Source organism: Saccopteryx bilineata, chromosome 5 (assembly GCF_036850765.1).
Source record: "Saccopteryx bilineata isolate mSacBil1 chromosome 5, mSacBil1_pri_phased_curated, whole genome shotgun sequence".
Lineage (NCBI taxonomy): Eukaryota > Metazoa > Chordata > Mammalia > Chiroptera > Emballonuridae > Saccopteryx > Saccopteryx bilineata.
In genome coordinates, this window is record NC_089494.1 from 126,910,152 (window position 1) to 126,936,582 (window position 26,431).

At 41.5% G+C, this 26,431-nt stretch overlaps 1 protein-coding gene across 15 annotated transcripts in view; it reads left to right on the forward strand.

Annotated features, from left to right (window-relative positions):
- The window catches only part of CREM (cAMP responsive element modulator), a 126,958-nt gene that overhangs the window by 67,278 nt on the left and 33,249 nt on the right, over positions 1-26,431 (forward strand). For 7 of the 15 annotated variants that reach the window (XM_066279274.1, XM_066279280.1, XM_066279271.1 and 4 more), the window contains 3 exons: positions 17,557-17,703; positions 22,751-22,848; positions 22,993-23,135. The exons of 1 other annotated variant lie outside the window; for it this stretch is intronic. In XM_066279274.1, coding sequence (XP_066135371.1) covers positions 17,557-17,703; positions 22,751-22,848; positions 22,993-23,135 — 388 coding nt within the window. Of the gene's footprint in view, positions 1-17,556; positions 17,704-18,720; positions 18,739-22,750; positions 22,849-22,992; positions 23,136-26,431 lie in introns of those variants that run through there. 7 more of the 15 variants (XM_066279277.1, XM_066279282.1, XM_066279285.1 and 4 more) reach the window with 2 other exon arrangements.

The window sequence follows — 26,431 nt, forward strand, 5'->3', positions numbered from 1 at the left end:
TCTTTCTGAGATATCTATAAAAATATATAGCAAAATCAAACTCATGTCTTTAGCTCAACAAACATTTATTGAGTAACCCCAGTATCTAGGCACTATCCTAGATGAATGGGGACATGTGGTTCCTGGCCTGAACTATCCCGTGGATTAGTGGGATAAACTGGTATTTGAATGAAGGTAGGAAAATGTACCAAACCACTAACATATACAGAGGAGGGAGCCACCAGCTGACTAGGAGTGCTTTGCAGGGGACTTTGAAGCTTGATGTAAAGGGTGTGTAGGAGTTTGCCAGGTGGCTATGGATAGGGAAGATAATTCTAATTCAGGGAAGACTGCAGTCAGAGAACTATAGGTGCTGAGGCTAGTGTCTGGACTGGGAAGTGGAGCTGGGCAAGGTTAGAGGAAGGTTGTCTATGTTTGAGACTGTATATTATCTTATATTTTTTGTTTGTTTTTTTACAGAGACAGAGAGTCAGAGAGAGGGATAGACGGGCAGACAAACAGGAACGGAGAGATGAGAAGCATTAATCATTAGTTTTTCGTTGCGCATTGTGACACCTTAGTTGTTCATTGATTGCTTTCTCATATGTGCCTTGACCGCGGGCCTTCAGCAGACCGAGTAACTCCTTGCTCGAGTATTATCTTGCATTCTAAATATTCTTGAAATATTCCCTAGTGTTTCATTGTGTAGAACACGTAGCAGCTGTGTAAGGTTGGGTTAAAGTCAGCAAGCTAGTAGTGGGGGTACCATTTGGGTGGGGTCATAGACACGTAGGGTCAGAGCAACAATGAGATTTAGACAGTGTCTTACAGGGAAGAGAAAGGGGGCCTCTTGACTGACTAGTAGGCTTAGCATGCCAGGGACTTCCTGGGTTGTCCTAGGCCAGACTTGGTTGCCCTGAGTTCTCTTCTTTCTGAAAACTCAGTGGACCCCATGCACCTAGCCTGCTTCTCTTTGCTCTTTCAAGCTCCTGATACCACTTGCTCCCTGAGGGTGTCTCCTCCCAACTATTCTGTGGAGCTGCATCTGCCTGGAAACACCTTTGTTACTCTGGAAGACAGGCATGCAGACCTTTGCTGTTTAAAAAAAGCGGCCCTGGCTGGTTGGCTCCGTGGATAGAGCATCAGCCCGGTGTACAGACATCCCAAGGTCGATCTCGGTTAGGATACACATGAGAAGCAACCATCTGCTTCTCTTCCCCTCTCCGCCTTCTTTCTCTCTTCCAGTGGCTCTGTTGTTTCCAGTGTTAGCTCTGGGCACTGAGGATAGCTTGGTTGATTCTCAAGTATCAGCCCCAGATGGGAGTTGCTGAGTGGATCTCAGTCAGGACGCATGCAGGATTCTGTCTCTATCTCCCCTCCTCTGACTTAGGAAAAAAAAAAAAAAAAAGGAAAAGAAGTGAGATAGACTTCCACATGTGCCCTGACCTACCAGTATCCACCTGGCAACCCCTGTCTGGAGGTCTCTGGAGCCATGTTCCAATCGAGCTATTTTTAGCCCCCAGCAATCAGCCACTGGCTGCCAGAGGGAGAGAGAAGTGATGGTCGCTTCTCCTGTGTGCCCTGACTGGGAATCAAACCTGGGACATTCGTATGCCAGAGTAATGCTCTGTTGAGCCAACTGGCCAGGACCATTCTGCTTTTCTTTACTGAAATGGTAGTCTAAAGCAAATCTTCCTTCTGCCTCTACTTCCCTTTAAGAACTCTACACAATGTGTTTTTCTGGGCATTCTGGACCTGCACAGTCAAAATCATTGATCTCCATTGCCTAAAGATGATCATTTGCAATTCTGAGGACCTTCAGCCTGGGTGAGCCTCAGAAGTTGCTAAAGAGGTTAAGTAATGTGAAGCCTGCAAAATGACATTGGATTTATGAGGTTTTGGAATTAAAGAGTCTAGTGAACAGAAACTAGGTGTTAGTGGGTTAGAGAATAAATAAAAGAGAGGAGCCCTGGCCGGTTGGCTCAGCGGTAGAGCGTCGGCCTAGCGTGCGGAGGACCCAGGTTCGATTCTGGCCAGGGCACACAGGAGAAGCGCCCATTTGCTTCTCCACCCCTCCGCCGCGCTTTCCCTCTCTGTCTCTCTCTTCCCCTCCCACAGCCAAGGCTCCGTTGGAGCAAAGATGGCCCGGGCGCTGGGGATGGCTCTGTGGCCTCTGCCCCAGGCGCTAGAGTGGCTCTGGTCGCAACATGGCGACGCCCAGGATGGGCAGAGCGTCGCCCCTGGTGGGCGTGCCAGGTGGATCCCGGTCGGGCGCATGCGGGAGTCTGTCTGGCTGTCTCTCCCTGTTTCCAGCTTCAGAAAAATGAAAAATAAATAAATAAATAAATAAATAAATAAATAAATAAATAAATAAAAGAGAGGAAGTGAAAATTGGAAGTATAGATTCTTCAAGAAACTTTTCTGTGACATAATAGAGAAAGATAGGTCTGTGAGAACTGAGGTGTAAGAAAGTTAGGAGTGTTTTGAGTAAAATAGAGAGGGAGGTAGAGACTGGGGAGAAGGCTGCATCACAGAGCTAGAAAAAGTCCGTGTTTACATTTATAATCTTCAACCTCCAAAATATCAAAGCTATCAAATGTTGATATTTATTAACACCTGATAGCAAGTTTTGGGTCTCACTATATTATTCTATTTTTATATATTTTAAATATTTAATAAAAAAAATTATGGGCCCTGTCCAGTTTGCTCAGTGGTAGAGCATCGGCCCAGCATGTGGAAGTCCTGGGTTCAATTCCTGGTCAGGGCACACAGGAGAAGCGCCCATCTGCTTCTCCACTCTTCCCCCTCTATTTTTTCTCTCTCTCTTTTCCTCCCACAACCAAAGCTCCACTGGAGCAAAGTTGGCCGGATGCTGAGGATGGCTTCATGGCCTCTGCCTCAGGTGCTGGAATGGCTCCAATTGCAGTGGAGCAACGCCCCAGAGGGGCTAAGCATCGCCCCCTGGTGGGCATGCCGGGTGGATCCTGGTCAGGCGCATGTGGGGTCTATCTGCCTCCCCCAACTTCTCACTTTGGAAAAATACAAAAAAAATATATATATATACTTTTTATCCTTCACATACTAGGAATGTTAAGAGATTAAGAAGTAATTTGTGTGTGGAGTCATTGGTAATTTTGGTTAAATATGCCATGCATAGGTCATGATTTTTCGAAGACTTAGGACACAATTCTCAGCAAAATTTTTAAAACATGCCTGACCAGGCAGTGGTGCAGTAGAAAGATAGTTGGACTGGGACCCCTAGGACCCAAGTTCGAAACCCTGAGGTCACCGGCTCGAGCATTGGATTTTTTAAACATAATTATGAATTTAGACTTTTGTGATGCCTGAAGCTGTTCCTTTTTTATTATTATTGTTATTTGTGTGTATGTGACAGAGAGAGGGACAGATAGGGACAGACAGACAGGAAGGGAGAGAGATGAGAAGCATTAATTTGTTGCAATAACTTAATTGTTTATTGATTGCTTTCTCATATGTGCCTTGACGGGGGAAGGGGGGGCTACAGCAGAGCTAGTGACCCCTTGCTCAAGCCAACCACCTTGGGCTTCAAGCCAGCGACCTTTGGGCTCAAACCAGTAACCATGGGGTCATATCTATGATTCTACGCTCAAGCTGGATGAACCCACCCACACTCAAGCCTGCAACCTCTGCGTTTCAAACCTGAGTCCTCCGCCTCCCTGTCCCATGCTCTTTCCACTGCTCCACTGCCTGGTCAGGTTTATTATTATTATAATACAATATTATGTAATAGAAGGATTATGAAATCAAACAGAAGTCTTTATTAATCCTATAATGCATGCTAAAGTGGCTGACCTTTCTGAGTAATTCCTAATGTCGTTGTATTTACTTGCCACTTACTTCATGTTCTTCAAATTATAGGACTGCAAATTCCCAGATATTTTAGATGTAATTCAGTTTTGTGTAAAGAGGAGTTTATAACACTTTTCTTTTTACATGCTTAAATTATCATTAAAAAGTGGAGGAACAAAAGATGTGACCAAGCATCTGGTCATTTAATAGTGATTTTTGAGGACCTTGGCCTTCCCAAAGTATCTTCTAGCCAAGTGCACTCTGCAAATCATCCCATTTACAAAGATCTGAAAACTAGGGCTTGCTCTTGACCATTGGGCCTCTGCTCTGCTGACTGACTGCAGAGCCAATTGTGTACCCAGGGAATCTGGAGTTTTCCGTTTTTCTGTTTTACAAATTTACAGCGATAAGTAAAGCCTTTCCCTCCTATTTGTATTCAAAGTAAATGAAAGTCACTATAGTGATCCTGGGTCACCTAGGAAGGTTTTCTAGCCACATGTGTTCCTCTCTCTCTCAACTGCCTGTAAATAGCCCACTCTTACTTCTGAAACTTAGACCCTGTTTGTCCCACACCCCCTTTTTTCTTTGTCTGAAATCTATAGTCAATGTTGCTTGTCTTTGGAATTTTTTTTTTTTGACAGAGTCAAAGAGAGGGACAGATAGGGACAGACAGGAAAGGAAGGAGATGAAAAAGCATCAGCTCATAGTGTGGCACCGTAATTGTTCATTGATTGGTTGATTGCTTTCTCATATGTGCCTTGACGCGGTGGGAGGGGGCACTCCAGCCAAGCCAGCGACCTTGGGCTTTAAACAAGTGACTGTAAGGTCATATCTGTGATCTCACACTCAACCTGCTGAGCCCGTGTTCAAGCCCAGTGAGCCCATGCTAAGCCAGCAACCTTGGGATTTTGAACCTGGGTCCTCAGTGTCCCCGGCCAATGCCAATGCTCTATCCACTGAGCATTGATTGCCTGGTCAAGTGGTAAATTTTCTGTTACGTATTTTTTTACTACAATAAAAATAGAACAGCAACAAAAGAGTAGACAGACCATTGGAATATTAAAAAGAGACAAAATTTTGTTTTTCTTTGAATAATATTCAGAGATTATTTACTTTGCCTCATTTTTTGTTACTGAAACCTTTATAAAACCTGTAGCATTAAGGGAATTTACATTTGGAAAACATAGACTTTGGGAAATTTTCATGTCATTAATTCATTGTGATGACAACATCTTAGTGCTTTTCAGAAATCTGCGTTTCCTGAGTCCTATCAGAGATGAAACTCTAGTTGTTCCGCAAAACGTCTTGTGGGAGAAAAGCTTGGTTATGGTATTGGATGTATTAAGAGACAATAGTAGATGCAGACAGTGCAGGCAGAAATAGTTCAGGAAAACATTTGCCTTTAAATAGGTGTATTCTCTGCAGCAGTGAGCCTCTATTTTGGCAGATTTAAAGAAATTAATATTTTAATATAATTAAAAATTACTATAAGATTAACTTAAATAAAATTAATAATAAAAATAAAATTGAACATTTCTTGAATATTCAATATATTCCAGGCACTATTCTAAGTGCTTTATACACATTGACTCAGGCCTCACATCAACTTTATAGAGAGTACTGTTTCCATTCTCATTTGCAGTTCAGGAAAATAAGGCACACAGAGGCCGAATAACTTGTCATAGGTTACACAGTGAGTAAAAGGCAGAGCCAGGATTAGATCCTAGACAATCTGGCTTTAGATTAATTAAATTAAGCACTTGTAATGCATAGATAGATACTCAGGGTTGGAACCAGACCATTTCAGAGGGCATTACCTTGGAAAATCTGTAGTTAGCAAAAAAGTAATAATATATGCTATACATAGTTACCATATAGAACTGTGTATGTGCATGAACACTGTATCTGCACAGTACTGTGCAGGAATGCACACTGTTGCTCCTTCACTGTTTAAAAAAGATGAGAAAGTTTTATATTTAGATCCCAACTCAGCTTCTGATCTTGGCTGTGTGAAAGCATGGGAAACTTAAATTTTATTCATTTTGATGAATTAGTATTTGTTTTTGTTTTGTGACAGAGACAGAAAGACAGAGAGAAGGACAGATAGGGACAGACAGACAGGAAGGGAGAGAGATGCAGACAGACAGGAAGGGGGAGAGATGAGAAGCATCAGTTCTTGTTGGAAACGGGAAGGCAGTTAGACTGACTCCCGCATGCGCCCGACCGGATCCACTTGGCATGCGCCCAATGGGGATTCACCTGGCATGCCCACCAGGGGGCGATGCTCTGCCCATCTGGAGTGTTGCTCTGTTGCAACCAGAGCCATTCCAGTGCCTGAGGCAGAGGCCACAGAGCCATCCTCAGCGCCCGGGCCAACTTTGCTCCAATGGAGCCTTGGCTGCGAGAGGGGAAGAGAGAGACAGAGAGGAAGGAGAGGGGGAGGGGTGGAGAAGCAGATGGGCGCTTCTCCTGTGTGCCCTGGCCGGGAATCGAACCCAGGACTCCTGCACGCCAGGCCGACGCTCTACCACTGAGCCAACCGGCCAAGGCAAGCATCAGTTCTTTGTTGCAGCTCCTTAGTTGTTCATTGATTGCTTTCTCATATGTGCCTTGACCTGGGGGCTAAAGCAGAGCAAGTGACCCCTTGCTCAAGCCAATGACCTTGGGATTTAAGCCAGCGACCATTGGATCATGTCTGATCCCACACTCAAGCCAGCTACCCCACACTGAAGCAAATGAACCCACGCTCAAGCCAAATGAGCCCACACTCAAGCTGCATAACCTTGGGGTTTCGGACCTGAGTCCTCTGCATCCCAGTCCTACACTCTATCCACTGCGCCACCATCTGGTCACGCTGATGATGAGTTAGAATTTGTTTCCATATAATTCCTGGCACTAATAGGCATTCTGTATGTTGAACTGTAATTTTGGGGCCAAGAATATGAGAGCTCCCAGAGCTTTAGAATTATGTCTACGAGATGATGAGGAAATCAGTCCCATTGCCTTTGGTAAAATTGATTTATTGAGTGTTTTCCTGGCAAGAAACCAGTTAATTATCACATTCACCAAATTTGCGGCCATTGTTATATACTGTTTTTTCTGTGTGTGGTAAAAAAAAAAATATATCTGCACTCTTGGGTGTAAGTACACATTTCAGTGTGTTAAGTATATTCACATTGTTGTGAAACATCTCCAGAACGTTTTCATCTTGCCAATCTAAAATTCTATACTCACCTCCTGGCATCACCATTCTACCTTCTGTCTCTATGAATTTGACTACTTTTAGATATTTCATATAAGTGGAATCATCAATACTTGTCTTTTTGAGACTGCTTATTTCACTTGGCATAATATCAAGGTTCATTCATGTCGTAGCATGTGATCAGATTTCCTTCCTTTTGAAGGCTGCATAATTTTTTGTATGTGCATACCACATTTTATTATTACTGGGTTTTTTTCCTTCTTTTCCAAGTGGGAGGAGGGGAGATAGACAGACTCCCCCATGCCCCCCAACCAGGGTCCACCAGGCAACCCTCCTCTGGGGCCTATGCTCTGCCCGTCAGGGACCTATGCTCATAATGGGGCTCTTTTTAGTGCCTGAGGCGGAGGCTCCATGGGGCTATCCCATTCTCCGCAACCCAACCAATGCACTCAGTCCAATCCAGCCATGGCTGCGGGAGGGGAAGAGAGAGAGAGAGAGAGAGAGAGAAGGGGGAGTGGAGGATAAGCTGATGGGTGCTTCTCCTGTGTGCCCTGACTGCTAGGTGGACACTCTACCACTGAGCCAACCAGCCAGGGCCTATTACGACTATTTTTAAAGTTGCTTTTACCAAGTCAGTATTCTTTAGTACTTATACCAAATAATTGGTAGAAGAAATAAGATAGACTGATTCAAGTGATTGCAGTTGGTTTCCTTACTGTTTCTAAAAGACTTGATTCTGTCAGAAATAAAGGTTAACGTGAAGTTCAGGTAATAAATGGTTTCAAGCATTCATTCTATGGTTTCTGGCTTTTGGCTTGTATGTTTCCTATTCATTATTAAAAGTTGTTTGTATTATTGTTAAGAATAGTTTTGATATCCACTGTTTGTCCTAATAAGATATCTGCTGGGTAAATGCCATTTTTGGCTCAGAATCTCATTACAGCTTACTTCAATATCTGCATTTATTACTTTTGAAATACATTTGGTTAGTAAATTATGATGTTTTAGTTTTAGTCTCTAACTAAAACCAAATATAGATTTTTTTTTATAGAGTGCTGTGTTTCTTATACATTGATAAAATTAAAAGTCCCTTTCTAGATGTTTCTTCCTCTTGTGTGCCTCATTTGTTTTATTGGTAAGCAAAGCCTGTAAAGAGTAGCTCCGCCAGTCCCCAAACCCCAGATCAGTTTTCATCTTGACTGATCTGGAAGTAAAGACGGTCACACGTCTCCTTGTTAGGTGCAAGCACGTGAAGCCGATCACTGGACTGTTTTTCTTAAGGGGTTTTTTGTCTGTTTGTTTGTTTTTTTAGCTAAAGAGAGAAAGACAGATAGGGACATACAGGAAGTAAGAGAGATGAGAAGCATCAGTTCTAAGTTGCAGCACCTTAGTTATTCATTGATTGCTTTCTCATATGTACCTTGACCCAGAACCTTCAGCTAAGCCAGTGACCCCACGCTCAAGCTGGTGACCTCAGGGTTTCCAACCTGGGTCCTCAGCATCCCAGGCTGATGCTCTATTTATTCATTGTGCCACTGCCTGGTCAGGCTTAAGGTATTTTTTGATAAGATATTTCAAATATCTTTTAGAGAACTGTTTCTCAGAAACAACTATGATTTTATTCATGAAGCATTCAACATGTTAAACAACATTGCCAAGATTTCTAGTTTTTCCATTGACTTTAACCTTCTTCCGTAGAAACTGTTCAAAATTTCCAGAATCAAAAATTTCATCTTCTGCTGGATGAGTGAAGTCCAAACCACTTCCAGGCTGTCCTTGTAAGCTTCCTGACATTTGGCACCACCTTAAAGGTTGTCTGTGTGACCAGAGCATTAGGTTGGTGTTTCGATGTTCTAGAGCTAAAAGAATGTTGACTTCTATAAAGAGCATGTTAATTTTCATAGTACTTTTTACATATGTTATGATAAGTGAGACACATCTCAATTGGTTAGAATATAAAGTGATGCTCAAACTACTAAAAATATTAGATACTGTAAGGGTTAGCTAGAAAAACATGAGCTAGAGCATTGTTTTTCAAAGCATAAAGAAACCCTAATTTTAATATGTCCTCTAATGATCAGCACTGCTTATTAGAAGTATTAGCAAAATAGACTTGATAATTCAGAATGACTTGATTCTGATATTTGCTTTGCTTGAAGAGGGGAATTTTTTTTTGACAGATAGGGACAGACAGACAGGAAGGGAGAGAGATGAGAAGCATCAATTCTTTGTTGCAGCACCTTAGTTGTTTGTTTTTCTTCATTGATTGCTTTCTCATGTGTGTCTTGATGGGGGGAGGGGTTTCAGCAGAACAAGTGACTCCTTGCTCAAGCCAGAGACCTTGGGCTCAAGCCAGTGACCATGGGGTCATGTTTATGATCCCACACTCAAGCCAGAGACCCCGCACTCAAGCTGGTGAGCCTATGCTTAAGCCAGATAAGCCGGCACTCAAGCAGGATACCTCACGATTTCGAACCTGGGTCCTCTGTGTCCTGTGTCCTAGTCTGATGCTCTATCTACTGCGCCACCGCCTGGTCAGTCAGGTTTAATTTTTAGGCAACAGAATTGATAGCAAAATCTGTTATATTGTGAATTCATGTTTGTTTGTTTTTTCGTTCTTTACTAATTGTCTTGAATGGAGGCCCAGTACACGTGACATTTGCATATGTACTATGACATCATAAACCCCATCTGAGGGAACCTAGCTGCGGAATGAAGCTAGTCTGCTAGTTGTTCATTGAATGCTGTGTTACACATTGTGATGTTTTCCCCATTATATATGTCATTATTGGGACTTTTTTTTTATTGCAAAGCCAAGTAAGGCTGTCAGTTGCATCATCTTAACTTCTTCAGACTAACTGCTGTTGAGTGGAGTTTTCTGTGGATGTGGTGGCATCAGCATAACCTATGTTTCAGGCACCCCACAGAAGAGGATTATTCAGGAGAGCTGGAGAAAAAGGTAAATCATGTCTATATGAGTTCATGCTGCACACTTTTAGAGCCTCATAAAAAGAGGTGTACAATTATGAAGTACAAAACAAATCCATTTTATGTTTATTTTAAGTCCTTTTTTTTTCTTCAATTTTTATTTATTTTTTTCAGAGACAGAGCGAGAGTCAGAGAGAGGGATAGATAGGGACAGACAGGAATGGAGAGAGATGAGAAGCATCAATCATCAGTTTTTTGTTGCAACACCTTAGTTGTTCATTGATTGCTTTTTCATATGTGCCTTGACCGTGGGCCTTCAGCAGACCGAGTAAACCAAACCAGCGACCTTGGGTCCAAGCTGGTGAGCTTTTTGCTCACACCAGATGAACCTGCGCTCAAGCTGGCGACCTCGGGGTCTCAAACCTGGGTCCTCCGCATCCCAGTCCAACGCTCTATCCACTGTGCCACCACCTGGTTAGGCTATTTTTGTTTTCTGAGAAGGTATCTACCTGATTGTTGGAAAATGGTGAATATTTTCAGAGCTCTTCCTATGGCTTCCTCCCTTTCTTCATTTAGGCTTTTTGTGCACATGTTCCCTCTGATGAGAAGCTTTCTACATTGAGTATAGCCTCCTTCCACGTTCCTTTGTCATTCTCCAATTATTTACTTTGCATTCTTTTTCTTTTTTCTTTTTTAGACAGTGACAGACAGGAAGGGACAGAGATAAGCATCAACTCATAGTTGCAACACCTTAGTTGTTTATTGATTGCTTTCTCATACATGCCATAGTGGTGGGTGGGGAGGAGGCCCCCCCCAACACCACCTCCAGCCTAGCCAGTGACCTCTTGCTCAAGCCAGTGATCTTTTGGGCTCAAGCCAGCAACCAGGGGGTCATGTCTATGATCCCATGCGCAAGCCAGCAACCTTACACTACAGCTGGTGAGCCCAAGCTCAAGCCGGTGACCTCAAAGTTCAAACCTGGGTTCTCAAGAGTCCCAATCCAATGCTCTCTCTTCTGTGCCACCAGCTGGTCAGGAGCTTCATTTTTCTTTTTTTTCCTTTTTTTTTTTTAATTAATTAATTTATTTATTCATTTTAGAGAGGAGAGGGAGAGAGAGAGAGGAGAGACAGAGAGAGAGAGAGAAGGGGGGCAGGAGCTGGAAGCATCAACTCCCATATGTGCCTTGACTAGGCAAGCCCAGGGTTTCGAACCGGTGACCTCAGCATTTCCAGGTCGATGCTTTATCCACTGCGCCACCACAGGTCAGGCGAGCTTCATTTTTCTTTTAAGAATTTAGCACCACCCAAAATTATATATTTGTCTCTATTTTCTGTCTCCTCCTGGTTTAAGAGAACGGAGATGTTCCTTGTTCACGCCTATATCCCCACGTCTAGACTAGTTCATGTGGCATGCTTCCTTGTTTCCATAAGATTTTTCCTTATTAGAAAGTCTTGGAATGAATATTTGATGTTTATAAGAAAATTTTCTCTTTTTTTGCCTTCTGTCTGCATAGTAGTTCAAGCAAACTAAAGTTTATATCTTTGTAACAGTGGTATGTTTTCAGAAAAGAATAATTCCCTTCTGTTTTCAGAGCTGCTTTAGACTTCTGTTTCACATTATGAATAAATTAACTATAATACTCTGTAGATTTCACTTTGTCAGTATTTCTCAGATCTTTATGCCCTGTCTGAGCTCCAGCCCAAGCATGAGCTCCATATTCCTCCTTGGCTATTAAATATTTCCACTAGTTTCCCTACCATTGCTTTCAACCTAGTTGACCTAAAACTGAATCTAGCACCTTACCCAAAACAAAAAATGCTTCTTTACCTATTTTTGCCTTTGCAGCCTCCACTCATGTTCTTCATTCATAGCTGGTCTTCCTTCCATGCCATCTGTGTGCCATACCTCAGGACTGCCATATGTTCTGTTGTGGCCTGTGTGATCAGTATACTAATGTGACCCTGGCTGGTTGGCTCAGTGATAGAGTGTTGGTCTGGAGTGTGGAAGTCCCAGGTTCAATTATAGGCCAGGGCACAGAGAAGAAGCACCCATCTGCTTCTCCACCCTTCCCCCTCTCCTTTCTGTCTATCTCTCTTTTCCCCTCCCACAGCCAACACTCTATTGGGGCAAAGTTGGCCAAGCATGGCTCCATGGCCTCTACATCAGGCACTAGAATGGCTCCCATTGCAACAGAGCAATGGCCCAGATGGGCAGAAGAACGTCATCCTCCTGGTGGGCATGCTGGGTGGATCCCAGTCGGGCGCAAACAGGATTCTGTCTCTCCGCTTCCCTGCTTCTTGCTTCGGAAAAAAATTCTTATAAAATCCTGAAAATCACACTTGAAAGACAGAGCAACTTAAAGCATGATTTATAGATATCAAAACCCCATGACTTTTTCTTGAGCTGTTCTTCAGTTCTTCAAAATATTTAATTTCTTTGATGCTGTACCATTTCCCCACAGAAAGTGAGTCCAGACGCTGCCATCTCAGTCCACAGGTCTAGTCTGTGAGAACATCTGTGGCACTCTTGGGTATAATTTTTATAATATTTGCTCAGTCTCTGACATATGGACTCCATTGGAGTTACTAGACATCTTCAGGCTGTGAGCCCAGCCTGCAGCCTATACTCAGGGAGAGCGGCTGTTTTCAATGTAGTGCACAGAACCCTGGTGGAGGGTCTGAGGCCTCTTTACTGTTTTGACAATTATGCTAAGATTTAGTTTTTTTCTCTGTGTTGTCATTTACACTAATGATGCAAAAACAATGGGAAGGGCTATTGGTGCCTTGGCAGGAATCAAGTCAGTGGCAACCAGCTGGATAGTTGTCACTGTTTTCTTCACTGCCATTCACTTGCAGTGGGAAAAAGTCTGTTTTATTTAGGAATGAATATATATATATATATATATATATATATATATATATATATATATATATATATTTTAGATTTTATTTATTGATTTCAGAGAAAGGAGAGAGAGAAAGGGGGAAAGAAGAGGAGTAGGAAGCATCAGCTCATAGTTGCTTCCTTCATGTGTCTTGACCTGGCCTGGCCAGCGGCCTCAGCATTCCAGGCGAACGTTTTATCCACTGTGTCATCACAGGTCAGACTAGGAATATGCATTTGGGGTTTTTTGGGGGGTTTTTTTTTGTATTTTTCTGAAGCTGGAAACGGGGAGACAGTCAGACAGACTCCCGCATGTGCCTGACCAGGATCCACGGCACGCCCACCAGGGGCCACTCTCTGCCCACCAGGGGGCGATGCTCTGCCCCTCCGGGGCATCGCTCTTTTGCGACCAGAGCCACTCTAGTGCCTGGGGCAGAGGCCAAGGAGCCATCCCCAGCGCCCAGGCCATCTTTGCTCCAATGGAGCCTTGGCTGCGGGAGGGGAAGAGAGAGACAGAGAGGAAGGAGAGGGGGAGGGGTGGAGAAGCAGATGGGCGCTTCTCCTATGTACCCTGGCCAGGAATCGAACCCGGGACTTCTGCACGCCAGGCCGACGCTCTACCACTGAGCCAACCGGCCAGGGCTTGTTTGTTTTTTTAAGTGAGAGAGACAGACAGACAGGAAGGGAGAGAGATAGAAAACATCAACTCATAGTTATGACACCTTAGTTGTTCATTGATTGCTTTCTCATACGTGCCTTGACTGAGGAGGAGGGGTGCTACAGCCAAGCCAGTGACACCTTGCTCAAGCCACTGACCTTGGGCTTCAAGCCAGTGACCTTTGGGCTCGAGCCAGCGACCATAGAGTCATGTCTATGATCCCCTGCTCAAGCCGAATGAGCCTACATTGAAGCCCACGACCTCAGGGTTTTGAAACTGGGTCCTCAAAGTCCCAGACCAACACTCTATCCACTGCACCACTGCCTCATTAAGCAGGAATATTCTTGATGAAGCAGTAAATATTACCAATTGTATTAAATCTCGACTGTTAAGTACATGTTTTAATATTCTTGAGTTTGAAATTAGTATCTTCACTGAAAGTAATTTGCTGCACACTTAAGACTAATGGCGATCACAAAAAAATAACAACTGCTTGAGTTATTGTTTAAGTAGCAAGATGAACTAACTAAGATTTTTTTCCACAGGACATCATTATTCTCACAAGAATGACTAATACCCAAACTGTCTGTTCAAACTTATTTGGAAAACATTTGACACTTTATTGTCAGGGATAAAATTCCAATGTTTAAGCAGCAGCTTTGAATTTTGGAAAACCTGCATAAGCTGTTTTGAGCTTGCTAGTTGCCAATATGTATAGTTTTCTGATGAGATTGATGTGATTTTATTATTACTATTTTATTTTTAGCGAGAGAGACAGAGAAAGGAAGGGAGATAAGAAGCATTAACTCATAGTTGCAGCACTTTAATTGTTCATTGATTGTTTCTCATTTGTGCCTTGATGGAGGGTAGGTGGACCCAGCTGAGCCAGTGACCCCTTGTTTAAGCCAGTGACCTTTGGGCTCAAGCCAGCGACCATGGGTCATGTCTGTGATCCCACGCTCAAGCCAGCGACCTCAGGGTTTCCAACCTGGGTCCTCAGTGTCCCAGGTCAGGGCTCTATCTCTATGCCACCACCTGGTCATGTTAGATCAGTGGATTTTAATATATAATAGATATGCTTTCAGGTTCCACATTGTAACTAACCTTTAAGAGATAACCACTTGTTGAGTTTTGTTGTAGTGTCAAAGAATATCTTCCTTTTTTGAAAAGGCTATTAAAATATTCCTCCTTTAACCAAACATGTCTAAGTGAGGTCTTTACATACCAACTAAAATAACATTGCAACATATTCAGTGTAAAAGTAGGTATGAGAATCTAGCTTTTTTCAGTTAAACCAGACACAAAATTTTTTTTTTTTTTTTTTTTTACAGAGGCAGAGATAGACAGGGACAGACAGACAGGAATGGAGAGAGATGAGAAGCATCAATCATCAGTTTCTCGTTGCGCGTTGCGACTTCTTAGTTGTTCATTGATTGCTTTCTCACATGTGCCTTGACCGTGGGCCTTCAGCAGACCGAGTAACCCCCAGCTGGAGCCAGCGACCTTGGGTCCAAGCTGGTGAGCTCTTTGCTCAAGCCCGATGAGTCGGCGCTCAAGCTGGCGACCTCGGGGTCTCGAACCTGGGTCCTTCCGCATCCCAGTCCGACGCTCTATCCACTGCGCCACCACCTGGTCAGGCACAAAAATTTTTTTACATTTGTAAAAAGATAAAATACACTTGTCACTAAATTTTTTTGTTTGTAAAATGTAATTATTTATAAAATATTATTTGTAGCTTGTAATAAAATTGTTATTCTTTAATGAGTTACTAAGAATTTATTAGATTTCTCAGTTTAACTTTTACGTGGTCAGTGTCAGTGCACAGACCCTCTGCTGTGCTAGTGCTAGCGCAAGAGCTGACAGGCACAGCTCTTTCCAGCATATATGCCAGTGTCTTCACCGCAGGCTAGAATCCTGCCATAGAGTAGGACATGTGCATTACAGAAATCAGCAAAGGCTGCAAATCAGGGTTCTCCCTTCCTAAGAGCTGGTTGTTAAATATGTATAGCACTCTACTGTATATGAATCACATAAACAAAAGCTCTTTTAGGTAATCATTAATGTTTAATAGTGTATAGGTGTCCTGAGACTAAAAAGTTTGACAGCGAGTTGTGTGGCAAAAGGAGTACCTTTTAGTAATTGGTTCACACAGAGGTGGGATACCTTTTTATAATTCATACAGAATTGTCTTTTGTGCTGGGAGTGTTTGTAGAATAGATCCTCCAAGTGTTTTTTGTTGTTTTTTTTTAAACTTCTAGTTGTTAAATCTACTGGTTCCATTATGGGATAACCTTTTGATTTCCCCCAAAATCTAAGGTAGATGATAATACTCAGAGCGTGTGGGACGATGAATTTGCCCTTGGTATACATGTCTGCCCTAGTTCCTGACTTTTCTATTCGGCTGTTACCTGGGCTCATTCAAGGCCCAGCTCAAGCTGTGGCTTGCTTTTACACAAAGCCCTCACTTGTTCAGGCCCACACTGATCTTACTCCTCTGATGACTTTCGTAGCCTCTACAGTGAAGCAATTAGTTCTCAACTCTTTGGTGTGCTGTTTATTGTTTCTTAGATGTTGGTTTTAGCAATTCTGTTTTTTACCCTAATGCACTTGGTACAGTTGTTCACCACATAGGTTCTAGGGCATAGATGAAAGATTTTTATTATTGGATTGCCAAAGACATTTCCTTTCCAAGGAGATGATGTTGTAAATAAATCTTATTTATATTTTTCTATTGATTTGTGAGAGAGAGGAAAGGAGAGAGAGAGAAACATCAATTTGTTCCACTTATTTACATGTTCATTGGTTGCCTCCTGTATGTGCCCTTACTGAATCTGCAACCTTGGTGTATTGCAGTGGTTCTCAACCTTTCTAATGCCGTGACCCCGCAATATAGTTCCTCATGTTGCGGTGACCCCAAACCAAAAAATAATTTTGGTGGCTACTTCATAACTGTAATTTTGCTACAGTTATGATTCGGAATGTAAATACCTGATATGCATTATGTATTTTCCGATGGCTTTAGACCCCGCCGGGGTCGCGACCCACAGGTTGAGAACCGCTGGTGTATTGGGATGATGCTCTAATCAATAACCTACCGGCCTAATTCTTTTAAACTATTAGTGTAAGTAGATTGGAAATTACTGGTGTTTCTTAAAGTGAGGTTCCAGAGATTCTGCAAAATTTGTGTGGTTCTACTACCACTCATGATAGAAACTGATTGCTTATTTTATTTCCAAAGTCTTTGATTGATTGATCAAATGAGGCAATGTTTCTGAGGTTACAATGGCCAAGTTGTTTACTAATTAGAAAACTTGGCAGGTTTTGAGGCCAGAGGCATGCGGGTGTTCTTGCGTTTTACCAGTAGGGATCTCTGTGGAAAGCACTCAGGATTACTGGGAGATGCTGTCCTGTCTTCTCTGTGCAAGCCAAGTGATGGTTCTGGCCCTCTGCCTGGATGCTCAAAGCAGAGGAGAAGAAAAGGGTGAGAGGCTCACACAGCTCCAAGGCATGAGTTTTCTCTGGGTTGGAGACACTAAGGGCATGAGAGGTCTTGGGATTTCTTTGACTTGTGCCTTTTTTGTGATTGTGGGGCATAAAAATAACTGTACAGTTTTCATCAGTATAGAGACAAGACATTAGTTTGCATCTGGAGTAATTCTAGAATATCTTGTTGAACATTTCTTTTATTAAAAGATAATTTACCATATTTAAGTTCTGTCTCCAGTTTCTCTTAAGAAGTTTGAGAGGGTATTCTATCCCCTGCCCTAAATAAGGCTTCACTGTTAGTGAGGTGGTGGTGAGGTAGTTTAACTGCTATAGAACTTCATGCTTGGAGCATTCTTTGCCATCGAAGCATGGGAACCGAAAGTGGGGAGCATGGGTTCTTTACTACCTATCATATCAGAGAATGACTGTTCCAGGACAGTGACCACCTCCTAATGGTAAGTACCCCCACCTGCTTATTTCTTGGAAGCAGGAAACACAGGCCAGTCATCATAGTAATGGCATTAGAAGAAAAAAAAAAAAGAACAATAAAAATGTCCAGCCTTAATCCTCAGTGATGACCAACTTTTTCAGGTTTCTGTTGCTGGATCAGGCACCAGAAGAGGCTCCCCAGCTGTGACTCTCGTGCAGTTACCTTCGGGCCAGACTGTGCATGTCCAGGGAATAATTCAGACAGCACAGCCATCGGCTCTCCAGTCACCACCAATACAGACCGTCCAGGTCAGCTTCCTTCCCAGTCTCTGTCTCTGACTTGCCTGAGCTTGAGGTTTTTTTTCCTCCTTTATGAATTTATCATCTTTTTCTTGGTAGCTTTTATGCTCAAGTTGTGGTAGTAAAAAGGTTTGGAGGAATTTCCTTTTATGTGTGAAATGGATTGTTCTTCGCTAGATACTCAGATTTGACAGAAGAATTGTTGTTGTCATCAGTAATTTGCCAGATAAGTAGTTGCCAGATGAATAATGATTTTTTCTTTATTTTCTTTTTTTCTTTTTTTTTTTTTTTGGTAACAGAGACAGAGAGTGACAGATGGGGACAGACAGACAGGAAGGGAGAGAGATGAGAAGCATTAATTCTTCCTTGTAGCTCCTTAGTTGTTCATTCATTACTTTCTCATATGTGCCTTGACCTGGGGGGCTACAGCAGAGCAAGTGACCCCTTGCTCACGCCAGCGACCTTGAGTTTCAAGCCAGCAACCTTTGGGCTCATGCCAGCGACCTGGGGCTTTAAGCCAGCGACCTTTGGGCTCAAGCCAGCGACCATGGGGTCATGGCTATGAACTCACACTCAAGCCAGTGACCCCGTGCTCAAGCTGAATGAGCCTGCGCTCAAGCCGGCGACCTTGGGGTTTTGAACCTTGGTCCTCTGCATCCCAGTCCAATGCTCTATCCACTGTGCTACCACCTGGTAGGACCAGATGAATAATTCTTCAAATTGTTCTCTGCTCAAGTTATTTATCGAAGTTCCTCACTAGTGCTTAAAAATATTTTGAGGATTCTTTGGAGAGTATGTCTGATGAACATACTAATATACAGATTATAGTATAGATGCTTTTTTCTGAATACTCACATAAGTAGGTAGGTTGAAACTCAAGTTTATTTTTAAATCAGTGTGTGTAACCTATAGAAAATAATGATGTTATTGTCTCTGTCTTACGTTTATACATTGTGTACATATCTTAGCTTGAACTTTTGTTTTATAGGTGTGATTATTATATGGTTGTGATCCAGAGATGTTTGATTACTTATTATTATCAAGGTTGGTTTTAAATCTTTAGTATTTCTTTTCTTTTTTTTTTTGTAGCGAGAGAAACAGAGGGACAGACAGGCAGGATGGGAGAGAGAGATGAGAAGCATTAAGTTCTTTGTTGTGGCAGCTTAGTTGTTCATTGATTGTTTTTTTGGGGGGATGGGGGCTACAGCCAAGCCAGTGACCTTGGGCTCAAGCCAGCAACCTTGAGCTTCAAGCCAGGGTTCATGTCTATGATCCCACCCACACTCAAGCCAGCTACCTTGGGTCTTCGAGCCTGGGTCCTCAGCATCCTAGGCCTGACACTATCCACTGCACCACTGCCTGGTCAGATTAAATCCTTAGCATTTCTTGAAGCTAAAACTTTTTTTTGCATCTTTTAATGTATTAATAAATTATTACATATACATACTTTTGTTTACTAAATTTATTTGTCTTTTTTTTTTAGATCAGTTTGTTATTGTCATTTACATTTTAGAATTATTTGAACCTAATTGATGACAAAGCTTTGAGAGAAAAGCAGATGGATTTACTTAGTCTGTCTTTTCCTGATCACTGGAGTATAGCTTGTGTAGAATGAGGATAAGGGCTGCAACATGACACTTGAAGTAGTAGATTCACCTGCACTAAAAGCTGGGCAATCTTTGCAGCACCAGATGTCTTAATAGTTCCAAGTCTCAGTGTTGTTTTTTCACCCCCTGTGATGACCCTTGGTTCCAAGACTTTCTGACTCTTAATTGTAAAAGCAGTAAGTCTTCCACTCTCTTTTTGTATTGTAACTTTTATTGGAGTACAGTGACTTCTTAGTTTTACCCTGGGTACTAAAAGGAGGTCTTGTCTCAGTAGTTTTTTATTTTTTTTATTTTTTTTATTTTGTGAAACAGCTGATTTAATTATCTTTGTAGAGATAGGTGGCAGTGGATCTTGCCTTAAAATTTCTCCCCACTGAATGATGAACAAGTCATTTGATCTCTCTGAGTGAACTTCAGTTTTTGCCTTTCTAAAATGGGTATATTAACAGCCTACCTCACGTGGGAGGTTGTTAGGATTATATAAGAGATGTGAAAAAGTCCATTGTAAAGTGACAAATATTTGATGGCAAGATATGATTGTCAATTGCAACAACATTTTTTCTAATAAGTTCTGTTTATTGGTGAGTATGCTTATTTGTGGGGTATCCATGACCAGAGACTCACGGTCGCATATGTAAGTGAACACGTATGCTCATCCATGTGTTGTAAAGTAGCGTACCTTAATTCCACGGGTTATGTATAGACACCCAGGCAGGATACAGAAGAAGTTTAGGAGGAGATTTATTAATAAGCCGCTACATATGACTTACACGGGCATAGCTGACCCAAATCGTGCAGTGTCGAATATAGCTCTGAGGCTAGTTATATACACTTGATCACATACAAGTTGGGGGGAAAAGGAAGGGGAAACATGACACAATAATCAATAATTAACAAGCTTATAACATTTGTCTATAGGATCTATAAAAAACATTTCTACATATTAAAACTTAACAAGGTAACACAATAGTGATGTTGTTTTACATATCAAAGACATTCACAAATCTTTTAGTGTCTACCTCCCATTCCTTTGTCTAGAGCAGTGGTAGTCAACCTGGTCCCTACTGCCCACTAGTGGGTGTTCCAGCTTTCATGGTGGGCAGTAGCGGAGCAACCAAAGTATAAATAAAAAGATTTAACTATAGTAAGTTGTTTTATAAAGATCTATTCTGCCAAACTTAGTGAAAATCCTACATAAAATACTTTGTAAGTGCCTGACCAGGCGGTGGTGCAGTAGATAGAACGTCGGACTGAGATGCAGAAGGATCCAGGTTCGAGACCCCAAGGTCGCCAGCTAAGCGCGGGCTCATCTGGTTTGAGCAAAAAGTTCACCGGCTTGGACCCAAGGTTGCTGGCTCCAGCAAGGGGTTACTGGTCTGCTGAAGACCCACGGTCAAGGCACATATGAGAAAGCAATCAATGAACAACTAAGAAGTCGTAACACGCAACAAGAAACTAATGATCAATGCTTCTCATCTCTCTCCGTTCCTGTCTATCTGTCCCTGTCTATCTCTGCCTCTGTAAAAAAAAAAAAAAAAAAAAAAAGTACTTGGTAAGTAATTATTATTATATGCTTTAACTTGCTGTAACTCTGTTTTATAAATTTTATAAAGTAAAGTTACTTCCTACTTTATAAATCACCATTACTGTGGAACCAGTGGGCATTTAGAAATTTTTACTACTAACAGAGATACAAAAGTGGGGTGGTAGGTATAAAAAGGTTGTCTACCTCTGGTCTAGAGGTATATGTTACTCTCAGGACTCCAGGAAGGGAGGAAGAGTTAAAATCAGTGTAGGATATGTAAATATTGTCTCTTATTGAAAGGGAAAGGAAGTCCTTCAGATAACCTTTATTCTTTCAAACCCTGACTTTTCCTCTTTAAAATGGCATTGCCAGTACTAAGTTTTACAGTTCTTTGGTATCTTACCACACATGTGCCAACTTGGGAAGTGTATATTCCTACTGGCATTGGTCATATTTTAATAATCTCTTGATTTTGCCCAAATCAAACTTCCATGTAATTGTAATATTAAATAAATTGAGTTTTGTAAACTCGGAACTATCCTAGGGTTTGAGTGATAAATGGCTGAATTTAATGAGAACAATCATGTTGTAGACAGATTTGTAATTTTAGATCTCTGACTTTGTTTAATAATCATTTTGTATTATTACTTGACTTGAAAAAAATGATTATGCTTAAAACTCTGATCTTTCATTTAAGGAGAAATTCCTTATTTTGAGTTCAAGACCTTCCATTATCAAGTTTTAACTGACTTGTTATAATAAAAATCCTAACTTCAACAAGGCTTCTTTACCTGCTTAAATATTCTTTCTTCTCTGGACCTACCTGGTGTCTAGCTTGAAGACCCAGTTTCAGTCAGCTATGGTGGTGTTGGGCAAACCAATGTATTTCAAGTGTGTTTAGGTTTTTTTCTTGTATTGTGGCAGCCATGTGTGTATAGTCTGTGGAAGGCTCTGGATGCTTGCCCTCAGGGCGGCAGATTGCAAATTGCAGACTGCCTTCCTGCTTGGGAGGGGCCATTGTTTGCTATTTGTCAGAGAAGGAGTATTTCCACCCTCCCTGTTTTGCTGGAGAGCACTGAGGGGCTTGGGAACCCTGCTGATACTGGTAGGTGGGGGCTGTGAGTCCCAGAGAGTTTGGAGAGAGAAAGGGAAGTGATTTTCCCTGCCTGTTTGTGTATCCACTATTACGAGACTTTAATAAACAGAATGACCCACCATTTTTATGGCTCCACTGTTCTTTTACCGTCTGCATGAATCCAGTGAGAACCTTCATGGCCATGGTGGTGACCACTGGCCTTACAAGTGCGAAGAGGCATTGAAATCTAGGTGTTTTCTTCTGTCTCTGTCACTAGCTCACTCGCTGCTTGATGGATTTGGGAGAGTACTTTGAGGGTTGGGATCTTGGGTCTAAGGTAGCTTATATGTAGGCTTCTCCTATGAAGCCTCACTTTGCTGTTCCATCCATTCTTGTATTTGCATTTCTGTGGTCTTTGTGATCTGCACCACCCCCTTCTATAAACACTTGTTCTATGGCTGAGATGTCTGTCTGTGCTCCCATTCCTAAGCCTGGTGGGAGCTCCATTACTGCGGGTTTGCTGTGTTCCATTGCTTGCCGCTTCCCCAGCACCTGGCTTAGCATTGCACCCAAAGACCCTTAGTCGCACTTTTTAAAATTTTTAAATTTATTTATTTATTCATTTTAGAGAGGAGAGGGAGAGACAGAGAGAGAGAAGGGGGGAGGAGCTGGAAGCATCAACTCCCATATGTGCCTTGACCAGGCAAGCCCAGGGTTTCAAACCGGCGACCTCAGCATTTCCAGGTCAATGCTTTATCCCACTGCACCACCACAGGTCAGGCACGTTGCACTTTTTTAAACAAAGGGGATAATATCATTTATGATGCATCAGAAATTCTTGTATTATAGGTAGCAACAATCGCAGAGACAGATGAGTCTGCAGAATCAGAAGGTGTAATTGATTCTCATAAACGGAGAGAAATCCTTTCACGAAGACCCTCTTATCGGTAAGTTAAGTTTCCACTGTAATGATACTTTCTTTTTCAAAAAGGGAGAGTAAGTATACATCAGACAAATTTTTACGCTATAGTTTTTTTGTTTTAAATCTCATTCAGATACCTAATTATTTGTATTGTTAAATTATGTTGTAGAAAAATACTGAATGACCTTTCCTCTGATGTGCCTGGTGTTCCCAAGATTGAAGAAGAAAAATCAGAGGAAGAAGGCACACCACCCAATATTGCTGCTATGGCAGTGCCGACTAGCATATATCAGACTAGCACGGGGCAATACAGTATGTATGCTGCAATTCCGTACAATACAGTGCTAGCTTAATCTTCTCTTGTTACAGTGAAGCAACTCGGGTTTCGGCATTAAACTATCCTGTTTTAAAGTGCATAATAATTCCTACACTGTATCAGAATGAAAAGTACATGTTAAAGAAGTGAGATTTGTATTGATTGCTGTCATATACTTTTGAAAAGTAATATATTTTTTACTAAATATAGAAAAAAAATTGAGTTTAAAATAAAGGGTGGTTGTTTTCTTATTTATATGTTTATATTCATGTTTAGTAAAAGTTTAAAACTTAGTGTTTTTTGTTGCCTTTATGATGCATGCAAACATAAGATATAAATGTCTGTATTTTGTTCTTGTTGGCTTTTGCTACCAACAATTACATTTTTTACTTACTAATTTAAAAGAGGAGCATATGTTTTCTAAATTATGTTTTAAATGTAATTCTGTTTTCACTAGTCTCTACTGTGTTGATTTGTGCTGCACTTTTTCTTAGACAAGAATGGAAAAATGATTAATTTTTTCAAACTACAGCAATTAGATAGGCCATTTTATTTGAAATTTCAGCACCAAAAGCTCTAAATAAACAGATAAATTCACATTTAGTCTTGTGCATTTTAATGGACTATTCATTCTGTGCTTTTTGCTTTAATTAAAGCACTAGTTTTTTGTGTGTTTTTTCTTAAACCCAGACCATTTGATACATAAAAGTGCTTAACTAAGAAAGGAGGTCTAGGAAGAAAAAAAGGGTGAGGGAAACAAGACCAAAAAAGGACTGAAAAGGGGTTTACAAAAACACAGCGGCTTAGACACTAGAATAAGTGTGATGTTCAATACTATGTTGGCCCAACAACAGTATTAACATTTTGGATATGGTTTCTCTTTTCCTTTTAAAAGTAGCAATACCTAGGAAAGTCTCAAGTCTTAATTTAAGATTTGGCTGTTTAAGCAAGCTGTAATCTTCTTTAATCTATGGGAAAACCTTTTGGAGTAATTAGTTTTTTAGAGTTTTCCTTACAGTGACAGTTAATCTGCAGCATTAACATTCTTCATTAGTAATTCAGTTCTGTGGGTAGTTCCTACCATAATACCTGGTGTAATATCTGGCAAATTATACCTGGGGTGTAATTTATCTCCAGCCTATACAAGGTGCTGAGTGGACATGTCCAAAATTCACGTTGGGAAAGGAAAACTCCCCACTCTAAGAGTTGGACTTGAGGTGTTCATTGTCATTTCTCTTTCTTCCCTCTCTGTTACATGCCTCGTGTCTGGCCCACTGAGAACATGTGGGAGTATTAGAACTGAAAACCAGAGAGGGCCAGCTGTGTGCCCTGGCAGTGCAGCACACAGGTCCCAGGAACGCTGGGCTCCTCATGCCCTCTGCCCCCGAGTGCTGCACGGGCTTGCTTAGACCTGAGGGAACCTCCTGACTGGTCAGCCATACGCACATCATTTTCTGTTTGTGTCATGACAGGGAAAGGGTTGGAAATTACTGATGAAATAATGCTCAGGAATCTTAAAGTTTGGGGAACTATCATCTTGAACACCATCTGGCAGGTCGAAAGCAGTGATCTCTCTATGAGGTGATATGGATGGGGTGGCAGTGGGTTTATTGGCTGAGGTTATTAGCTGAAACAAATCATGAAAACATTGGGTCAAGAGAATGTTAAAGCTAAAGTTGATATGGAGAAGGCCTCTTGGTCCTGTCGTTGGCCAACTGCATCAGAGCAAACATTGTTTTTCCATCTCAGGTTTTTAGTCTCTGAAGTGGGAATAATACTAAATTGACAAACTCTGGGGTTAGAGTGAGGCCACAAGGAGATAACAGGTAAAAGTTGGGAAGAGAAACATGTTACTTTGACATGTCACAGAAAAACGTTAGCTAGCCAAAGTGAAGTCTGATTCACGTTCCCCAAAGGCTCGACTTCTCCAGCTCTTAATGCTTCTCCAGCTCTTAATGCTTCTCCAGCTCTTAATGCAGCGTGGAGAGGAGAGCTGGGCATTAAACATCACTGTGGGTGGCCTGGTGGGTGCAGTCAGGAGCTCTGCAAAAGAGAAAGCCCGTGTTAGGAAGGAGAGCACTTGTCTGTTTGCCACATTAGAGGTCCTGGGCTGTCTTACTTGGGGTTTTTACTGTGGACCATGGAGCTCTGAACCTGGCAGTGACTAATGCAGAGTGGTGCTGGTTCTTTGTGTGCTGTCCCATGTAAAAACTGGCATATTTATTTATTAGTTCATGAAAAGTGATTTTGCCTTTGTTAAAAATACATTTTGTAAACATTTAGTGACACTTGTTTCTGTTGATAATTCTTTCATTTAAAGAGTGAATATTAAATTTTCAACTTTTTAGAAAACATATATACTTTAATTGGAGGATATCTTTACACATGCACAAGATCTATTTCTTTAGTTTTATTTTTTACTAGGAATAATTTAGTAGATATTAATGCTTTAGTGTTGTTACTAAATCTCAAAAATAGAAACAATTTGGTGTCCTTTGGTTTTTAGATTAGCGGAGTTTATTTTATTGAAATTTCTGAAGGTTTTTCTATATATATTTATGTATCTAATTTTGAGACCATTTTATAATCTTTTATTACAAAAATTAATTCTTTCTTCAACTTTTATCCACGGAGTACTATCCCACAAACTTAGCTTTGCTTCTTTTTCCCAAAACTTACTACTTTAGGTTACTTTTAATTTGGTGTAATTAAAGTTAAAGACAGAAGTAAATAACTTTGTGTCAAAGTTGAAGAATTAAAAGTAAGTGTACTCAGGTTTCCCCATATACAAGCTGTTATATTTTTAATAATTGAAAGTTAGATATTTGACAGAAGTTGGCCTTATTACTTCAACTTTGTGTGTGTGTGTCTGTGTGTGTCAGAGACAGAAAGAGAGGGACAGACAGACAGGAAGGGATAGAGAGATGAGAAGCATCAATTCTTTGTTGCAGCACCTCAGTTGTTTGTTGATTGCTTTCTCATACATGCCTGGGGGGGGGAGCACAACAGACCTAGTGACTCTTGCTCAAGCCAGTGACCTTGGGTTCAATCGGGTAAGCCCTGCTCAAACCAGATGAGCCGGGTCAAGCCGGGGACCTCAGGGCTTCAAACCTGGTCCTCTGCGTCCCAATCCGACACTCGATCCACTGTTTCACTGCCTGGTCAGGCTCAACTTGTTTTTTAATCACAAACTAAGAAGTGAAAACTACAATATGCTAACTTTCCTACCTGGGGGTAGGAATAATAACTTAAAGTGGGCAGAGATTCATTATTGCAACACCAAGAAAATGAG